This window comes from Salvelinus sp. IW2-2015, linkage group LG17 (genome assembly GCF_002910315.2).
Source record: "Salvelinus sp. IW2-2015 linkage group LG17, ASM291031v2, whole genome shotgun sequence".
In the NCBI taxonomy this organism is placed as follows: Eukaryota; Metazoa; Chordata; class Actinopteri; order Salmoniformes; family Salmonidae; genus Salvelinus; species Salvelinus sp. IW2-2015.
This window is the reverse complement of record NC_036857.1, coordinates 38,194,005-38,215,570: the sequence shown is the minus strand read 5'-3', so window position 1 is coordinate 38,215,570 and position 21,566 is coordinate 38,194,005. Positions and strand designations below refer to the sequence as shown.

Genomic DNA, 21,566 nt, shown 5'->3' with positions numbered 1-21,566 from the left:
GTCTAGAAGGATGAGAGCAGAGGAGAGAGATTAGCTTTAGCAGTGCGGAGTGCCTCCGTGACACAGAGAAGAGCAGTCTCAGTTGAATGACTAGTCTTGAAACCTGACTGATTTGGATCAAGAAGGTCATTCTGAGAGAGATAGCAGGAGAGCTGGCCAAGGACGGCACGCTTCAAGAGTTTTGGAGAGAAAAGAAAGAAGGGATACTGGTCTGTAGTTGTTGACATCGGAGGGATCGAGTGTAGTTTTTTCAGAAGGGGTGCAACTCTCGCTCTCTTGAAGACGGAAGGGACGTAGCCAGCGGTCAAGGATGAGTTGATGAGCGAGGTGAGGTAAGGGAGAAGGTCTCCGGAAATGGTCTGGAGAAGAGAGGAGGGGATAGGGTCAAGCGGGCAGGTTGTTGGCGGCCGGCCGTCACAAGACGCGAGATTTCATCTGGAGAGAGAGGGGAGAAAGAGGTCAAAGCACAGGGTAGGGCAGTGTGAGCAGAAACAGCGGTGTCGTTTGACTTAGCAACGAGGATCGGATGTCATCGACCTTCTTTTCAAAAATGGTTGACGAAGTCATCCGCAGGAGGGAGGAGGGGGGGGGGGGAGATTCAGGAGGGAGGAGAAGGTGGCAAAGAGCTTCCTAGGGTTAGAGGCAGATGCTTGGAATTTAGAGTGGTAGAAAGTGGCTTTACAGCAGCAGACAGAGGAGAATGTAGAGAGGAGGGAGTGAAAGAATGCCAGGTCCGCAGGGAGGCGAGTTTTCCTCCATTTCCGCTCGGCTGCCCGGAGCCCGTTCTGTGAGCTCGCAATAGTCGTCGAGCCACGGAGCAGGAGGGGAGGACCGAGCCGGCCTGGAGGATAGGGACATAGAGAGTCAAAGGATGCAGAAAGGGAGGAGAGGAGGGTTGAGGAGGCAGAATCAGGAGATAGGTTGGAGAAGGTTTGAGCAGAGGGAAGAGATGATAGGATGGAAGAGGAGAGAGTAGCGGGGGAGAGAGAGCGAAGGTTGGGACGGCGCGATACCATCCGAGTGGGGGCAGTGTGGGATGTGTTGGATGAGAGCGAGAGGGAGAAGGATACAAGGTAGTGGTCGGAGACTTGGAGGGAGTTGCAATGAGATTAGTGGAAGAACAGCATCTAGTAAAGATGAGGTCAAGAGTATTGCCTGCCTTGTGAGTAGCGGGGGAGGTGAGAGGGTGAGGTCAAAAGAGGAGAGGAGTGGAAAGAAGGAGGCAGAGAGGAATGAGTCAAAGGTAGACGTGGGGAGGTTAAAGTCACCCAGAACTGTGAGAGGTGAGCCATCCTCAGAAAGGAACTTATCAAGGCGTCAAGCTCATTGATGAACTCTCCAAGGAACCTGGAGGGCGATAAATGATAAGGATGTAAGCTTGAAAGGGCTGGTAACTGTGACAGCATGGAATTCAAAGGAGGCGATAGACAGATGGGCGATAGACAGATGTGCCTCGTCTCTCATTTCATAGCTGAACTACGTACATATCTGTTCAATCTAACCCTGGAATGTAATGAAATGCCCAAGATCTGGAAATCAGCATTTGTCCTACCACTTTTAAAAGGGGGAGATCCAACTCTTTAAAATAATTATAGGCCAATCTCAAAGCTGTCACCCCTGGCGGAAAATACTTGAAACCCTTGTTAGAGAACAGCTAAAATCATTTGTTATATACTAACTCTATTTTATCACTGTACCAATCGGGTTTCAGGAAGAAGCATAGCACAATTACAGCAGCCATGAAGGTTTAAAATGATATCACTGAAGCCCTTGAAAAAAAAACAGCACTGGGTCTCACTTTTTATTGATCTCGCTAAGGTTTTTGATACAGTTGATCATGCTATACCGAGGTAGAGATTGTCGAGCGTAGGTCTTTCGGCTCATGCAGTTGCATGGTTTGCTAATTATCTGTCTGATAGAACTCAGTGCACTCAATTTGATGGGCTTATGTCTGTTAAATTGTCTGTCTGTAATGGTGTGCCCCAGGGCTCTATACTTGGTCCCGTCTCATTCAGTATTTATATAAATAATTTAAACAAAAATATGCAAAATGGGCAACTTCACTTTTATGCTGATGATATTGTTATTTATTGTTGTGCCTCGTCTCTCACAAAAGCTTTCCAGATTTGCAAACGGCTTTTTATACTGTTCAACATACCTTGTGTCAATTAAAGCTTATCCTCAATGCTGACAAAACTCAACTAATGGTGTTTTCTAAAGCAAAAAAATAGACCTCTGAACCTTTCACCTATTACTACCTGTCAGGGCAATGAGATTGAGGCTGTAACCTCATATAAATATATTGGAATTTTAAATGATGATGGCTCTCTTTTAAATTGCATATTCAACAACTTACAAAAGAATGTAAGCTGAAGTTGGGATTTTATTTTATGAATAAAACCTGTTTTTCTTTTGAAGCCAGAAGGAGGCTTGTATCAGCTACATTTATGCCTATAGTAGACTACGGTGAAATTTTATATATGAACGCTTCCACTAAGTGTTTGAGATCAATTTACCCCCTTTACCATGGAGCATTGAGATGTATTTTAAACTGCAAAACCCTTACGCACCACTGCACTTTGTATACCAGGGTTGGCTGGCCTTCTTTAGTCGTAGGCTCAGTCACTGGTATACTTGTATTTACAAAGCCATTTTGGCTTTACTACCATTTTATTTGGGCATTTTTATTGTTCAGAAATGTGGTGGGTACTCTCTTCGTTCGCTGGACTTTATTCTGCTAACTGTTCCAAATAACCTAACTGAATTTGGTAAAAGGGCTTTTATGTACTCTGCACCATCGGCTTGGAAGGCCTTACAAAATACTTTTAAACTGGAAGAACTTGTCCTGATTTGGGTTTTTAAATCATTGATGAAGGATTTTGAGGCTGATTTCTTGAAATGTCAATGTTTTTAATTTGCTGTTTAATGACTTCGTTATACTCCTGTGATTTCTACGGTTTMTACTAGATTACTTGTCGTTTTTCATGTTGCCTGTCTGTAATTGTGTAATGACTTCCATGAATTTGAAACGAAAGCTTGACCTGGGCCTGGGGATCAGACTCCAGAGCCCTTTTATTCAGAGTTGTGTGAATGAGGTGGTCGACATTTGTCGTGGTAATTTCCTGTATTACTAAATGAGGAGAGTTTACAAACCACACACAAGTCAGTTATATTTTAAACTCCATCTTTAATTATATGAGCTTCACCATAGCCCTTTGACTCTCAGATCAATTCAGTGTCTATAAATGAATTCTCTGAGAGTGCTAACAAAAAATACTTAGTGTCTTTTATAGCCAAGATACACCCCTCTCAACTTACATGACGGACCACAGATCTTAGGAACTTCACAAAGGGCCTTTTACTTTAGAGAGGAGTATCCCATAGCCAGATAGCATTAGCTATAAATTATCGTTCAGTTTGCTCTCTAAGACGAGGTTCTAATCTCGTTCTTGGTACTTCTTAGTACCAAAACATTACCTCATCCAATGGCATATATCAATTGTAAATTCTAGATACTCCCATCTCAAATACACCCCCTCTTCTCCCCACTCCTGGAGAAGCTCACTAAGGGGTGAACCTCTAGGTCATATACTATGAAAGATAAGTTCAACATCAGAGGGGTAATACAATGGTTCCAGACACTGCCATACTCCTCCCCCCCCCAATGGGAAAATGAGGGAGTGACTGGAGTACAGACATAGTGGAGCCCTTCACATGGTTTCACAGATATATTCACCTATGAAGACAATGTTCAAAGCTGACTTCTCCCTTTCTGATATCTTTTAGTTGGTACTCATCCCGGATCCGGGAGCACCCCCCACAGTAAAAAAGCTGACTAGCATAGCCTAGCATAGCGTCACAAGTAAATACAAGCATCTAAATATCATTAAATCACAAGTCCAAGACACCAGATGAAAGATACAGATCTTGTGAATCCAGCCATCATTTCTGATTTTTAAAATGTTTTACAGGGAAGACACAATATGTAAATCTATTAGCTAACCACGATAGCAAAAGACACAACTTTCTTTTCTCCACCATTTTTTTCCTGCATGGGCAGCTATCACTAATTCGACTAAATAAAGATATATATAGCCACTAACCAAGAAACAACTTCATAAGATGACAGTCTGATAACATATTCATGGTATAGGATAAGTTTTTTTTGGAAAATGTGCATATTTCAGGTATAAATCACATTTCTACATTGCAGCTGCAATCTGAAATAGCGTTGGAAGCAGCCGGAATAATTACAAGAGACCGACGTCAATTACCAAAATACTCATCCTAAAACATTTCTGAAAAATACACAGCATACAGCAATCGAAAGACACAGATCTTGTGAATCCAGACAATGTTTCAGATTTTCTAAGTGTTTTACAGCGAAAACACATATATCGTTATAATTAGCATACCACATGAGCTAACATCACCCAGCATTGAATCAAGCCAAAAGGGTCGATAACGTTATCGCCACCAAAATATATTAATTTTTTCACTAACCTTTCTCAGAATTCTTCAGATGACAGTCCTGTAACATCATATTACACAATGCATATAGAGTTTGTTCGAAAATGTGCATATTTAGCATATTGGTTATGCAATTGTAATCTGTCAAAACATGGCATGCATTTGGGCCAGCGCCATCTTGGAAAGGCACCTATGATTACGATTATTTATCGATTAGATTGACAAAAAAAATACAGGTTGGACAGCTATGAAAGATGCATTGGTTATTATTAATGCAAACCGCTGATTTAGATTTTTAAAATTAACGTTACAAGACATACATTGTGAGTTACAGCCAGACTAGTGCCGCAAAAAATGGCCGACAACTGCGTTTAAATTTTTCCACATAAATACGGAATAAAATCATAAATAACTCTTACTTTTGGACGAGCTTCATCAGTATCTTGGGCAATGTGTCCTTTGTCCAAAAGTATCGTTGCTTTGTTGTAAAACGACCTCCTCAACTTCAGAACTAGCAGCTAACGATAGTTCACGGCACACACATGCCCAATCGTCAAACGCAATACTAAGGAAATTCAGAAAAATAGCAATATACTCGCATGAACTGATATAAATCGGTTTCAAATAACTTCGTTATGAGTTTCTAACACCTATATCGAACTAAATCACAGACGGATAGATCTTTGATCAATAACGAGAGCTTTTGAGCATGCGATTTCTGATGTCCTCCCTTGCGTCCTGGCGAGCGTCGCAAAGGAAGGGTCATCTCACTCCACTCCCTTTTATAAACTCTGACAAACACGTAGAGACACACCATTCCACTTCTTCATTGGTTACTGACATCCAGGGGAAGGCGGGTGCAGTTCATGTCAAGCCATAGGGCACACACAGAGTTTTCAACTGATCCGAGATCAGAGACTATTTTTCAGAGCTTCYCATGTCCTGTCATGAGTTTCGCTGTAGAAAGAGTTCTGGTTCACCCACAGACATAATTCAAACGGTTTTAGAAACTAGAGATTGTTTTCTATCCAATAGTAATAATAATATGCATATTGTACGAGCAAGAATTGAGTATGAGGCAGTTTAATTTGGAGACGATAAATGCTAACGTTGAAACAGCACCCCCTATATTGAGAAAAGGATATTCTGCATATTACCAGACATGTAAAAGACAAGCCTGACCTCTCCCCTCTCTACCCCAAGTGACTTTTCCCTAGAGGAAAAGTCACTTATTTATCTATGTTACCTAACTAATTCTGATTCAGCTACGACACTTTCAACACTTATCAGTTGGTTTGTGCAGGCTGAAGTATGGTGCTTTCGTATGCTATCAGAAACTTTAACATTTGTAACAATCATGGCAACATGCATTTGTTGCTACGCCTCTGTAATTACAGACTGCAATTACCACCAGCTACATGTTGTTAGTACAGTGTAACTATGAATTAATACAATTTAATTACGATACTTGTTACAGTGTACTTACATACTGTATGTAATAACATTGTAATAAGGACCCCTTAAAATGAAGCATTGGCATCTCTTCTCTATGTCTCCTACAGTTTGACCATAACAGTCTGTTTCTCCTACACTCTCAGCAATGGGAACAAAGGTTTCAAGAAAAACATAAGTGTCATTCCTTTTCTAATACATCCTCACACAGTATATACACCTGGCCTGTACTTATTTCTGGCTGTACATCTAACTACTTTTSTCTTTCCTCCCTGTGTAGCGGTGAAGTACACAGTGGAAGCTGACATGGATCGCCGGAACCCTCGAGTTCACTTCCTGGTCAATAAGCATGACACCTACACAGGCCTCCTCAACATGCCATCTCCCAAGACCGAGTGTCAGGTGCTGGAGCTCAGAGTAGAGGTAAAATACTGTACACACAGACACGCATATGACTGATCACACAGGACAGACACACACACACACACACACACGCACACATATGACTGATCACACAGGAACACACACTCATCTGTGTCATCTTGTCACGTTCTGACATTAGTTCCTTTTTTATGTCTTTATTTTAGTTGGTCAGGGCGTGAGTTGGGGTGGGCATTCTATGTTGTTTTTCTATGTTTTGTTCTAGTCGTTATATTTCTATGTGTTTGGCCTAGTATGGTTCTCAATCAGAGGCAGGTGTCGATCGTTGTCTCTGATTGAGAATCATACTTAGGTAGCCTGTTTTCCCACTATGGGTTGTGGGTAGTTATTTTCTGTTTAGTGTTTTTGTTTGCACCTTACAGAACTYTTCGTTTGTCGAGTATTCATTCTTTATTAAATMTATTATGAATACGTACCACGCTGCACTTTGGTCCTCTTCTCCTTCCACCAACGACAACCGTTACACATCTTCTCCAGGAATATGTGAGGGACAAACTGGAGCCGGTGGTTTTCTCCCTGAATGTGTCCCTGGATGAACAGAAAGTCAGGAAAGCCCTGCAGAACCTGGACTCCTACCCTGTATTGAGCCACACACAGAAAATGAGTGAGAGGAAGGTGGTATGTTACTGATTTAGGAATAACCTGATTCCAGTGAGTACATAGTGATGTGTGTTTTCAAACTATTTCTTCCCGTTTTTTTGCAGATCAACTTTCAGAAGGAGTGTGGCTCAGACAACAAGTGCACCAGTAACCTGCAGCTAACAGCTAAGTTTGCTAACGAGAGACMGAAGCCTTACCCCAGGTATGTGGAAAACACGGAAGAAGATATGTTATTCATGTGGTATCGGGCAGATCGTCCGTCTGAATACATTGAAAGTCGATGTTACTCTAAGAACTGCATGTTGTAATTCAATCAATCTAAAATGGATCAAGCCTCAACTCTATCAAATCATGTAGGTCCCCACCAAAAATTGGTTTGGACCCCAGTGCTTGAGATTCACACGATTTCCCTCTGGCGCAATATTTTGTCCATGGTCCCTTATACATGAACTGTGATGTTCTGTGTGCATACAGCCAGGGGAACCACCCATTGCTGCAGTACGGCAATAATGTGAAGAAGATGATGCTACTAGTGGAGGTAACTAACCTGCCTGGCCCTGGGAAGGTAGCTGAGGACGCCCACCAAGCCATGCTCAACATCTCCATCCCCTCCACTCTCAGATACTCTAGCATGCGTTCCCAGGTACATCCACCAGGGAGTGACAAAGGGTTGGGTGAAGTCTGACGATTGACAGGTCCATTGACCAAATTGCTCTGTCAACTATGTTCTGTACATACAGGTAATAGTGTCATAATYCCAACTGATATTTACTCGTGAGCTGTTGAACTGTTGCACCCTCTATAATCACTGTGGTTATTACTAGACCCTGCTGGTCATCTAAGAAAGTTTGAACGTCTTGAAGAACGATCTGGCATAAATGGCTATGTGCTCTTTTAATCTCCAGAAGAGGACTGGCCACCCCTCGGAGCCTGGTTCCTCTCTAGGTTTCTTCCTAGGTACCTGCCTTTCTGGGGAGTTTGTCCTGGCCACTGTGCTTCTGCGTCTGCATTGCTTGTCCTTTGGTGTTTTAGGCTGGGTATCAGAATAGCACTCTGTAACAACTGCTGATGTGAAAAGGACTTTATAAAATACATTTGATTGACTATGTGTATTTATTTGTAGGATCCTGATGTAGAATGTAGTGCCGAGAAGACTGTTATCTGTGAGCTGGGGAATCCACCGAGGAGCAATGAGATGGTAAGGCCATACTCTTTTAACCCATAGAGATTATACAGTACACCACATCATTGGTTTTACCCTACTGTAATGTTGCCTTGTGATAGTTCAAGTCTCACGACCCCTCCCATGGTTTGCAGGTCTCTCTGCAGCTCATCTTTGAAACATCCGGAATCAACCTGAACACCTGTTGTCTACGTAAGCAACAGGAGATAGTTYTCGTCACTCTACATCCTCATATCATTATCTCATATTTACAGCAGTCAGTCTTTATGTCCGAGGGGGATATATGAATATAATTGGGTAAATAAACMAACCAAATAAACACTGATGTTGTTGTTTCTGCAGGTCGAGTGAGCAGAATGACCTGTGCACTGTGGTCCTGCTGATAGAGAACTTCATCCAGACTTRCTTTTCCATGTAAGTGTAACTTCAGGCACACACACCACGTTGTCCTAATGCAAGGCCAAGAGCCTGTTTCACAATCTAACTTCCATTGTCATCCCCCTTCTTCTTCTTCTTGTTCTTCCATCCTTCCTTCCCCCCTCCTCTAAACAGAGACAAGRCTCTGGTCCAGACCTACTTCAGCGGGAAGGTGATGGGGGAGTCAGCTATGAACACCACCAGTGACGTGGGCAGTCTGGTGGAATAGACCTTCAAGGTGAGACACCAGCACTTAGCTAGCGTCAGCTATGTTGTGGGCTAGTGAGTGATGCTTCCCTTTAAGTCTGAGCTGTAATTGTAGGCTGAACAGTTTTGCGAAGTAATATGTTCTGGACAGATTTAGTCAGTTGTCTGGAGTCGTGTGGGCGAGCTAGGTGTAGCTAGGTGTAGCTAGGTGTTGGCAGAAAAAAATGATAATGTGCTGTTAATATTACTATAAACACCACACTGCTTCTTCTTGTGATGTTGTGGGGGAAGAGACCCCAAATAAACTGGATCACATTACAGAACATTTAGATATAAATTATTTATGTAGAATAGACATGCTTTGTAGTCACACAGAATGAGGAATCCCGTAAGCTCTGTATACATTGTCATTTTTATATCGATATCTGTTCTGTTGCCATGTGTTTTTCCTGTGGTGGCTGTGATACCACCGTTCTACCACCAGGTGTCAGTGGAGGGAGAGCCTCTGGGTGCGCTGGGGACCCCTGGCCATGGAGTTTGAGTTGCCCCACGAGGTGACCAATGGGAAGTGGCTTCTCTACCTGACTGAGATCGTCACCAAAGGGACAACTGAGACACACTGTGTCCCTCCAGGGGACATCGTCAATCTGCTCAACCTCACGGTGAGTTACCAGAGTCTACAGAGGCCACAGAAACAGGTTTTAAATGCTAATTTCTACGGACTTTTGAGAAAAGGACACAGACAAATCTTAACATACAAAGGTGCACATTTACAAGGCTAAGGGGGCCTTGCAGAGGGGCAGCTAAGGGGGCCTTGCAGAGGGGCAGTTACTCTGGTACAGTCCAATCAGTCTTTGGGCCATGGCCATTCATACTGTACTGAATACCAGTCTGACTGTTAATGTGGATATATTCKACTAAACAACCATTTTGTACTCTTTCTTTGCCCCTGCCAGGTTGTTACTAATGCTGCTCTATATAAAGTATGGTTTTAAACATAATGTCATATTTTCAATTTATAATACAGTTATTATACTGTAATAATAACCATCAACATGCACCGTTCAAAACTGTTTTAAATTTTTTTTAAAGGTCAAACTGAAATGAATCAATCTCCACTCCACAATTATCAAAAATAAAATATCATCATGGCTGACTCTCTCCTGCATTAAGTTCACACATGCAATACACCCTCGAGACTTAATCTGTTATCACTTAATCAGAGATCATTTATGATCGTTCAGACTATGAGCTTGGAGAGGCACTTCTCACTATCTTACCTGTTGGTTTGTAGCCTCTCTCTCTCAAACTGTCTGTCCATGGGTATCATCAAGTCTGCCTCTCTCCTCCAGAGAAGCCCCTCGCGCGACACACGGAACGGGTCGGCTGTGGGCGGGATCGCCGAGGCTTTCCAAACAGACAAGCGATGGGCAGAGCGGGGCTGATATAGCTCAGTGGGTTTGTGTTGGGCTTGTTGTTGATAGAAATGCCATGAATTGGACTGACATGATTCTTTAGAATCAGAGAGGCGTGTTTGTTATGTCCGTCCTCCAGCTGAACAGGGCACTAGAACCAAAGATTATYGATAAACTGACAAGATAGCTAGCAATTTTTTTTMCCATATTAGCATTGACATGAAATCTGTCAAAACACCTCAAAACAAGACATGGTATCAATAACAAGATGAAATGAGCTGAAACGAGACACTTACGATTCCCCAAATGGCAATTTCTTGTCATTTTTGCTAGCAATTTGGCCATCCAGAATCACAACAACATGTTGACTTCTGCCCCAAGGAAACGCACACGCCATTTTCGTGAGATGCCAGCTAACCCATATATAGAAATGCATTTATTAATGTCTACAGTCATTTTTGACACATTTATTTTTATAACAGACACCTTAATGCATACTTTTAGATTATATTATGTGAGCTAAACATAACAAGAAAAGGGCTTCAAAGCCTCTCAATGGGCAATACATAGCATCAGCAATCCAGGGTTTATATACACCATTGTTATAGAACAGCGTGTTGACTTTTTGATTACACTTACCAAATTGTACAAACATACAGTGCATTCGGGAACTATTCAGACCCCTTGACTTTTTCCACATTTTGCTACGTTACAGCCTTATTCTAAAATGGATCAACATATTTCCCCTCATCAATCTGCACACAATACCCCATAATGACAAAGCGAAAACAGGTTCTAAGACATTTTTGTGTGCTTAGGGTTGCTGTCCTGTTGGAAGGTGAACCTTCACCCCAGTCTGAGGTCCTGAGCGCTCTGGAGCAGGTTTTCATCAAGGATRTCTCTGTACTTTGCTCCATACATCTTTCCCTCGATCCTGACTAGTCTCCCAGTCCCGTCTCCAAGTCTACCATAAAGGCCTMATTGGTGGTGCTGCAGAGATGGTTGTCCTTCTGGAAGGTTATTCCTTCTCCACAGAGGAACTTTGGTGCTCTGTCAGAGTGACCATCGGATTCTTGGTCACCTCTCTCCCGTTTGCCAAGGCCCTTCTCCCCCGTTTGCTCAGTTTGGCTGGGCGGCCAGCTCTAGGAAGAGTCTTGGTGGTTATAAACTTCTTCCATTTATGAATGATGTAGGCCACTGTGTTCTTGGAGACCTTCAATGCTGCAGACATTTTTTGATACCCTTCCCCAGATCTATGCCTCGACACAATCCTGTCTTGGAGCTCTACGGACAATTCCTTRGACCTTATMGCTTGGTTTTTGCTCTGACATGCAATGTCAACTGTGGGACCTTATGTAGACAGTTATGTGCCTTTCSAAATCATGTCCAATCAATTGAATTTACCATAGGTGGTCTCCAATCAAGTTGATGATCAATGGAAACAGGATGCACCTGAACTCAGTTTCAAGTCTCATAGCAAAGGGTCTGAATACTTATGTAAATAAGGTATTTCAATTTTTATTTGAAATACAWTTGCAAAAATTTCWAAAGACCTGTTTTCGCTTTGTCATTATGAGGTATCGTGTGTAGATTGCGGAGGATTTTTAAATTGATTTAATTCCTTTTAGAATAAGGCCGTAATGTAACAAAATGTGGGAAAAAGGAAGGCGTCTGAATACTTTCCGAATGCACTGTAGAGTGCAATGACTGTACATTTTGTGGAAAAGGKGTGCTGACTGCTCATGATTCACCATGCATGCTACGTTGTGTCGAGGCGTGGTGGAATGAGAACGTACCTCAACCAATGGAAACAGCCACCCCCGCCCCATTCTGTGTGCCACGGCAAGGGGTACTTACCTCTTTATGAAGTTAACACATGCAATACACCCTCTAGACTTAAGGTGTTATCATTTCATCAGAGAACATATATGATAACTCAGATTCACACTATGACAGATCATCAGCCWATGAACTCTATGGGCTTGGAGAGGCACTTCTCAATCTCTTACCTGTTGATTTGTGTCCTCTCTCTCTCTGCCTGTCTGACACAGCAAAAAAATTACTAAACTAACAAATCTACATGTAAAGCTAGCTAGCTACTAGCCAGGAGAAAGCTTATAGTTGCTCACGTTCGTTCACATATCAAAGTTAATTCACATTCATAAACTTTTTACTTAAACATACTTTGTTGTCGCCAACAACAATTACTTTCCCCAGTGCGGTGAGTAATTATGGTGGTGCTACACAGTGCTTTTTTCCCTCACTCACACACTGCCTCGCTGCTTGTAACAACCAAGAGTGAGAACAAAGCAGTCAGTGGGGGCGGAGGAAYGGACACGTTCCAGCAGCGGAGGCCTTTTCAAAATATAAAGGTCCCTCAACTAATCTGTTTTTATTTTATTTATTGGGGGGGCTGCTAACATAATCTATGTTTACACCCACAGTTAATCACCAATATTTGGAATAAGGAATACTATTTGGAACAAAACACCCAATGAATCCAGACTTGGACCTGACTCACAAGTCTAAAACAGGCTAAATATAATTATGTCTGCACAAAGATAGACTGAAAAGGTCAACGGTATTTTGGGAAGTTATGCAGGAGTTGTCTTTATTTCCATACCAGTAATTATGTGACGCAGTGTGGTTCTTCCCCTCCACCTCCTCTCCTTTTTGTCTCTTCCTCTAATCAGTTTTTCTCTCTCGTTGTCCGAGAACAGGAGCAAGCGTCCCAAACGAGGGGTGGAGGTTGAACAACCTCATACCACCGAGCCGCAGGCAGCCATTACCGTGRGGACGCGTCGTAAAGAACCCTATCTACTGGCGAGGACAGGAGATTAGAATAATTAACCATGAGTCCATGATCTATTCATTCTGATACTGAATATTACATAATATCTAGACAGGTGTATGGTCAATTAGAGGCCATAGACACAACGTGTCTCTCACTCTCCTGATGAATGCCTTTACTCTCTCTCCTCTTCAATCTGTTTTTTACTCTATGGGAAAATGTATTTCTTCGACTGACCTACATGGTCTATTTTTGTCTATTTCCTTAGTTTAGCCTCCAGATTTTGTAATTGTTACATGAAAAAAAAATCAACAATTCTAAAATCAGCCCTATTTGAATATGGCTTTCCCTACTGTGTTGTCTGTCTTCCCAACAGCTTGGCTTCTTCAAGCGGGCCATCTACTACCAGATTATGCCAAAGTACTGTGGAGTGAAAATCCGTAAAGAGGAGCGCTACCAGTTCAACATTGGCTTCCAGACGGAGGATGCAGGCAAAAAGTACTGGATCACCAACTGGACAGAGATGCAACGTTACRACTACTGAAACCCTTACCTTTGACCCTGAACTCTCGACTAGTCTCAGGAGTGTGGTGATGGAAGGACAAAAGGGGTTTTGTGATGTCACACAACTCGGAGGTCACAGCACATGGACTGATTGATTCTGGAACCTTCCTCTCCACCGTCTCCATAGATTTCATCAAAATATTTTGGTTATTTTTTGTGCAATGCGCCAAATATGATTCAGAAATCASAATGTTTCAATTATTTTGATGAAAGGAGTGTTGTACATTGTAGGTGGGGTGTGTTCAAAAATCCCAGTTTGGTTGTAAACACAGGCTAATTTCATCTACTGTATATTTGCAGGGTTAAAAGTTGAAGTTTGACGTTTAAAGACCCTGTTATTTGCAGTTGATCTTYGTTGGACAGAAAACACATTATACGAGTAGAGAAAGAAGTGGTATGGAAGGGCAGTGCATAGTTTAGGTGACCCTGCTTGCCCTATCTATCCTCTGTATATCTACTTCTCACTATGACCGCTAAGCACTCCAGAAGGAAGACATAGAATAGCCTAGTAGTTGCTTGTTGTTATGCTCCATCTTTTGAACTAGATAATATTTGGTGGCGGGACGGGATGGTTGGAGTGCACTTGAATTCTGAATGGCTGACAGAAGACGAGCACGTCACMAAATGATCATTTATTTCACTGGACTGTGTGGTTACGACAGTAGAGCTCCGTTGCTGTTGGTCTAGTTGTAATCATATAGAGGGAGTCGTGACACTGTACTAAGTGTATACTGCAGGTCTGTAACCTGCATGAGATTACTGTACGTGACAGCAATATCGGCAGGCTAGAGACAACCTACAGAGCGTGATTGATGYGATTTTAGGTTTTCATTTTCTCGTAGTAAGTAGTAAACCCTACGGCTCTATCCAATCTTTATCGCTGAAGCGCTACAGATTGCGAGATGGTAATGTTCGATTGAACATATGCAGCGTTTTACCGTGAATGCAGTCTCGGCTAACGTGGGAACATTGCCTTTAAATTTCAATCACGCTGTAGCGCTGAACTTCCACGATACGGATTTGAATAGAGCCCTYGTGTGCAAATGACTGACTGACTGAATGACTGCATTTCTCCTGAATCATTTACGTTGTCACATTTTACTTGTGTGTTTTCTTTCGTCGTTCTTTACTGCGCTTCATGTTTGGTAGGCAGCAGAGCAAATCTCATTGTGGTCAGCCCGCAGAACTAATGCCCACAGAGCAGTTCTCAGTCAACAGAGAGTAGATATTGARTSCGTCCAAAATGGCACCCTATTCCCTACATACAGTAGTGCACTACTTTTGACCAGGACCAGGTTTCCCGATAGCGATGGACCTTGGYCTTACAAGTGCTTTAAAATGCATTGTTCCTACAAACAGATGCAGCATGCGATTCCCAAAACACCACGCGGAAAGGACGTTCCACTGCTCCAAAGTGCGTCGTTGGATCACGTGTCGATACTGACAGGATTGAAAGAAAGGCAGCACTGCCTTTCTCCATTAAAATTTCTCCATTAAAATATTACCTTTAACATTCCACAATACTGACGACAGATATTATAGAGCGATATTATCACGTTATGGCTGCAAATATTTAGGTAGCTTATTCMAGGCTAATGCTTACCCTATCATAATGCACTAAATCACATATGTGGCGCATCATTGCACACGTTGTCACACATCATGAAATACACTATATATACAAAAGTACAGTATGTGGACACCCCTTCAAATGAGTGGATTCGGCTATTTCAGCCACATGTATAAAACRGAGCTCACCGCCATGCAATCTCCATAGACAAACATTGGCAGTAGAATGGCCTTACTGAAGAGCTCAGTGAATTTCAATTTGGCACCGTRATAGGATGCTACCTTTCCAACAAGTCAGTTCGTCAAAATTTCTGCCCTGCTAGAGCTGCCCCGGTGAACGGTAAGTGATGTTATTGAGAAGTGGAAACATCTAGGAGCAACAACGGCTCAGCCGTGAAGTGGTAGGCGACACAAGCTCACAGAACGGGACTGCCGAGTGCTTAAGCGCGTAGCGTCTGTCCTCAGTTGCAACACTCACTAACGAGTTCCAAACCACCTCTGGAAGCAACATCAACACAAGAACTGTACGTCGGGAGCTTCACGAAATGGGCTTCAATGGCCGAGCAGCTGCACACAAACCTAAGATCTCCATGTGCAATGCCAAGCGTCTGCTGGAGTGGTGTAAAGCTTGCCACCATTGGATTCTGGAGCAGTGGAAATCAAGCTTTACCATCTGGCAGTCCGGCGGACGAATCTGGGTTTGGTGGATGRCAGGAGAATGCTACCTGACCCAATGCACAGTGCCAACTGTAAAGATTGGTGGAGGAGGAATAATGGTCTAGGGCTGTTTTTCATGGTTCGGGCTAGGCCCTTTAGTTCCATTGTAGGGAAATCTTAACACTACAGCATACAATGACATTCTAGATCCCAGAAGAGTGGAGGCTGTTATAGCAGCAAAGGAGGGATCAACTCCATATTAATGCCCATAATTTTGGAATGAAATGTTCGARGAGCAGGTGTCCACAGTCTTGGTCATTTACTGTATATTGAGGCAAAAATTTGACAGTGTAGCCTACAACTTGCAAAATATAACATGACATTTATTTAAATGTATAAACCCTGTTTAGCCTATAGGCCTACTGAATGTATCTTTTAATGCAGTCATCTCGGTACTCAAAAAACTTTGATGTTTTTATGCTATGCTTGTTTTTAACAATTGCAAAGACATTGACAATTTTATAATTGTAGTCAGCTTCGTTCCGAAGTTATTGGCTGTCACAGCTTGATTCTATGTTTAGCGGAGATCTTCTGTGTATAAAGTGATGCGGAAAGGCAAAGAAAGCTACAAATCTAACGACGCATTTTGAAAGCATATCTGTTTGTTCAGATCTATTCAATCAGATCCGCCTAAGCCAACATCTGCATAGCGGTTCTTTTTGTGGTGTCGAGGTGGAACTGTGTTAGAGCTGTCWAATCCACAWGCTGCTCCTGGCATTGTACCTAAAGTGGACATTGCCATTGTCTAATTAAGAGAAATCCCATGCAGCCTTGTTCACCAGTTCGAACACTGGAACGTGAGATGTTGTTTCGTGACGATGATCAAGAGCAGCTGCTCACTGATTTGAAGGTTCCAAAGCAGCTACGCCTCCAAAAACATCAGCTATGCGCGTATAGGCTATCGCCGGTTAACGCTTGGTCTGATTGATAACGAGCGTTTCCAAGTGCAACTTTACTGAAGATGGAAACAGCTTGGAGATTTATCGATGCACCTACGAAGGTTCTAACGATGAACTTGGCCTTAAAATGCTTTTGGGAAAACTCTATGAGCCCTGGTCAAAAGTAATGCAATACATAGGGAATAGGGTGCCATTTGGTATTCATCCAGACAGTTGGGTAACCACTCCAGTAMCCGTCACCTGAGACACCAGAGGTATTTTGCTAAGAGATTCTTTATCCAGTCATCTGTGGTCATTGCTACAGAGGTTCAATTGACTCACACAGTGGCTGGGGAGGAAGGGGGGTGTAATAGTGTATGGTGGTCATTTTATATTGTGCTGTTTCGATGTACTGTAATTAAATAGTTTTTTTTTTTAAATAACCCCTTAATACTACCCCTTATTTGATTGAATATATTACTCATTATTACCTGCAATATTGAACACATMAATATGTTATTGATTGTTTTAATCCATCTTATCTTGCCACASAGAACATCATTGGCCAATGAATACAGAGCAAATTGACATTTCTCTCTCTTTATTCTAGAAAGACAAAGTATTCACTGATCAAATCAAATATTACAAAAACAATGTATACACAATTAAAGACTTTACAAACAATTACTTGAAACATTTGTTCCCCAGGCTCAGCATTTAAAATTTTACAAATAAATTACAAAACTGTTAGCTTCTTTGTTCTTTGCATAGTCAAAATAATTTTGACTCCAAATTTATACAATAAATATACAAGACATCAAATTTAGGGGAGAAGCAGAACAAAATAATAAATGAACCAATCAGGATGCACGGTACAAACAAACACCGATGATGACACTGCTGTTGKCAGGTGAAGGGGATCTTCCAATAAGGTTAGTAAGTGTGAACTCACTTCAGCTCCAGCTCAGATGAGGACAGATTTCTCCGTTTTGATTTCTTGTACTTGTAGCCCAGGAGGATGGTGGCCACTAGAAGCACCAGACCCAGGACCAGTAGGACCCACTGGCCTGCTGCAGCTCCTGCACCGTCCAGACTCATCCCAAGGAAGTCCACTTTACCCTCGTCTGGGGCTGGGGGGGACGTTTCTGAGCTGTCACCTGGGAACACACACAGAGGTGAGGGATGCAAATCAGGTTGTGGCATCATACCCCCATCAATAGCCTTCGCMAGAAAAGACTCACTCTTATCCTACGGGACTTTTCAATATTGCTCGTGTCGAAACTCAGAACAACTTATTTCATGCATCTTTAGAAAGGAAAGAGTATATTTTTCGTATCCTTTCCTCCATTTAAATGTTGTACAGTCAGTGGGTCTGAGAACATAGGTCTCTCAATTCTGTGCTCCCCCTCTTTTCTAACCCCATTCTATTTTCTCCTCTATCATGTTCTCTTCCTCAGTTTTTTCCACATCCCAGTGTATTGCTCTCCATTGTTCTCTCCACCTATTGGATTTCTCTCATTTGAGTCCTGTCTCCCCTCTATCTAATCTCGAACTCCTCCTTTCAGCAGGAACTCATCAGCACATGAAGGACTGGAGGGATTGATTTCATTGCTAGGCGCCTCAAACCACTAAAATCAATGCTTAAGCTCTGACAACAGTTGTTTCTCTGCAAAGGCATTGGTTTCAAGTTTACTTTGGAATGTTGGTAGCTCTGATGCACTGGGGGAAAAAACATACAGTGSCAGTCAAAAGTTTGGACACCTACGCGTTCAAGGTTTTTTTCTTTATTTTTAGATGTAGAAAATAGTGAAGACATCAAAGCTATGATATACCACATATGGAATCATGTAGTAACAAAAAAAGTGTTAAACAAATCAAAATATATTTMAMATTTGAGATTCTTCAAAGTAGCCACCCTTTGCCTTGATGACAGCTTTGTACACTCTTGGCATTGGAATCTAAAATATATTTTGATTTGTTTAACACTTTTTTTGGTTACTACATGATTCCATACAGTAGGTGTTATTTCATAGTTTTGATGTCTTCAATATTATTCTACAATGTAGAAAATCGTAAAAATAAAATATAACCCCTGAATGAGTAGGTGTGTCCAAACTGTTGACTGGTACTGTATGTATATATATCTATTCATTATAATTCACATTTCCTGTTGCTGCAGGATTATTTTCCTTCTGTAGCGAAAAGGCTCAAATGAAGATCCTACATCTGTAATGTCAATATTGAGCTTTAGGGTTAGATTCTATCAGATCTGCATAGCATTCCTAGATGCCATTCCAGACTCTCTCAACCTACCCAAGGATTTAGGAGTACAAAAATCAGTTAACTACCTAACTGATGATCTAAACGGAACTTTGCGTAATACCCTAGATGCAGACGCACCGCTAAAAACAAAAGCAGCTGTCACAAGAAACTAGCTCCCAGGTATACAGAACATTCCKGAGCCCCGAAACAAGCTTCCAGAAAATTGGAACGGAAATAGCACTCCACCAAATTGGAAGTCTTACGAATAGCTTGGAAAGACAGTACCGTGCAATATCATAAAGCCATCACTGCTTCTCGATCAGCCTACTCTTCCAACCTGATTACGGAGAATGAAAACAATCAACATTTATTTTTGATACTGTCGCAAAGCTAACTAAAAAAGCAGCATTCAACAAGTGATGGCCTTCACTTCAGCAGTGATGAAATCATGAATTTCTTTGACGAAAAGATCATGATCATTAGAAAACAAATTACAGTCTCCTCTTTCAAAATGCATTTTTCTCCAAACCTCAGTTGTCCTACTGGACCATATTCGAACTAAACTACAGAAAGAGCTACTTCCTGTGCTTGGCCCTCCTATGTTGAAAATAATAAATGCCTTCCTATCTTCCGGATGTGTATCAAACTCACTAAAAGTGGTAGTAATAAAGCCTCTCCTGAAAAAGTGAAACCTTGACCTGGGTAATGTTAAAAACTATCAGCCTATATCGAATTTCCCATTCCTCTAAAACATTTTTGACAAAGCTGTTGCTCAGCAACTCACTGCCTTCCTCAAGACAAATAATGTATACGATTTCAGACTGCACTCATGAAGGTGGAAAATGACCTCTTAATGGTGTCAAACGAAGGCTCTGAGTCTGTTCTTGTGCTCCTAGGCGTTGGTGCCGCTTTTAACACCATCGATCACCACAATCTTTTTGATTGGAAACCTGGTTTAGATCTTATCTGTCGGAAAGATATACTACATGACCAAAAGTATGTGGACACCTACTCATCAAACATCTCATTCCAAAATCATGGGCATTAATATGGAGTTGGTCCCTACGCACACAGCCAAAACAACGCAGGAGTGGCATCGGGACAAGTCTCAATGTCCTTGAGTGGCCCAGCCAGAGCCCGGACCTGAACCCGATCTAACATCTCTGGAGAGACCTGAGAATAGCTGTGCAGCGACGCTCCCTATCGCCTGATCTAACCTGACAGAGAATTGAGAGGATCTGCAGAGAATAGTGGGAGAAAACTACCCCGAATACAGGTTTGTGCCACAGCTTGTAGTGTCATTGCCCATGCAGAAGACCTCGATCGCGTGTAATACACACTGCTAAATGTGTCTTTCAACAAAGTACTGAACGGCACCGCAGGAGAGAAGAGTAAGTGGAAGCGTGCGGGCTCAGATATATGGCGTAATGGAGGTTCGTATGGAGTGAGGAGAATATTTTTTATAAAAAACATGAAATCGAGGATATTTCAAGGTGTGTCGCTCATTATAGGGTTGTTGGGTGGTAGATTGCATTAGAGGAAAAGAACTGTTTAATCCATTTGTTAGGATTATTAATGGCTGTAGACGATACAACAATGTTGTGCGCAGGAAAGGATCATGTGGGTGCTGAGATGACTGGGCCCAGAAGGATTAAGCTGATGATATCTAGCGAGAACGTGACGTCTGGACATCACGCTTGACGAGATCTTAGCGTGGGACGTTTTGTGCTCATGTGTCAGGTCAGATGCCCGCACGTGTGCGGCGAGTAACGGTGTTAGTATGAAGAATGCACGCGCACGCAAGAGCGACACAGCCATGCAAGCTTCATAGACAAACATATGGCAGTAGAATAGCCTTACTGAAGAGCTCAGTGACTTTCAACGTGGCACATCATATGATGCACCTTTCCAACAAGTCAGTTCATCTGTCCTCAGGTTGCAACACTCAAATACGAGTTCCAAACTGCCTCTGGAGCAACGTCAGCACAATAACTGTTTGTCGGGAGCTTCATGAAATCAGTTTCCATGGCCGAGCAGCCGCACACAAACTAAGATCACGCAGTGCCAAGAGTCAGCTGGAGTGGTGTAAAGCTCGCGCATTGGACCCTGGAGCAGTGAAAATGCGTTCTCTGGAGTGATGAATCACGCTTCACCATCTGACAGTACGATGGAAAGAGGGGATCAACCTACAAAACATTACATGGACTTTGCTTCTACTTATCTCTCCGATTTGGTCCTGCCGTACATACCTACACGTACGCTACCTACACGTATGTGTAGGTCAAAACACGCAGGTCTCCTTATTGTTCCTAGAATTTCTAAGCTGGAGGCAGGGCTATCTCCTATAGCGCTCACTTTTTATGAAATTGTCTGCCGATCCATGTGGAAGGCGCACACTCAGTCTCAACCTTTGAGTCTTTACTGAAGACGTATCTCTTTAGTAGGTCCTATGATTGAGTATAGTCTGGCACAGGTGGTATGGGGGCTGTGTTTTGGCCAATCGTGGTGGGGTTATATCCTGCCTGATTGGCCATGTCTGGGGGTGTCGTCGGATGGGACCATGATATCCCTTGACCACTCCCCTGTATATATGCCTGTAA

At 42.4% G+C, this 21,566-nt stretch overlaps 1 protein-coding gene and 1 pseudogene across 1 annotated transcript in view; one reads left to right on the top strand and one right to left on the bottom strand.

Annotated features, from left to right (window-relative positions):
* Positions 1-957: 957 nt before the first annotated feature.
* On the top strand, positions 958-13,520 carry LOC139029011 (integrin alpha-3-like; annotated as a pseudogene).
* A 3,768-nt stretch (positions 13,521-17,288) lies between these two features.
* Positions 17,289-21,566, bottom strand: part of LOC111977173 (angiotensin-converting enzyme-like) — a 27,599-nt gene continuing 23,321 nt past the window's right edge. Inside the window, 1 exon segment of the mRNA XM_024006503.2 lies at positions 17,289-17,861. Within this exon segment, the coding sequence (XP_023862271.1) occupies positions 17,653-17,861 (209 nt within the window). The 3' untranslated portion in view covers positions 17,289-17,652.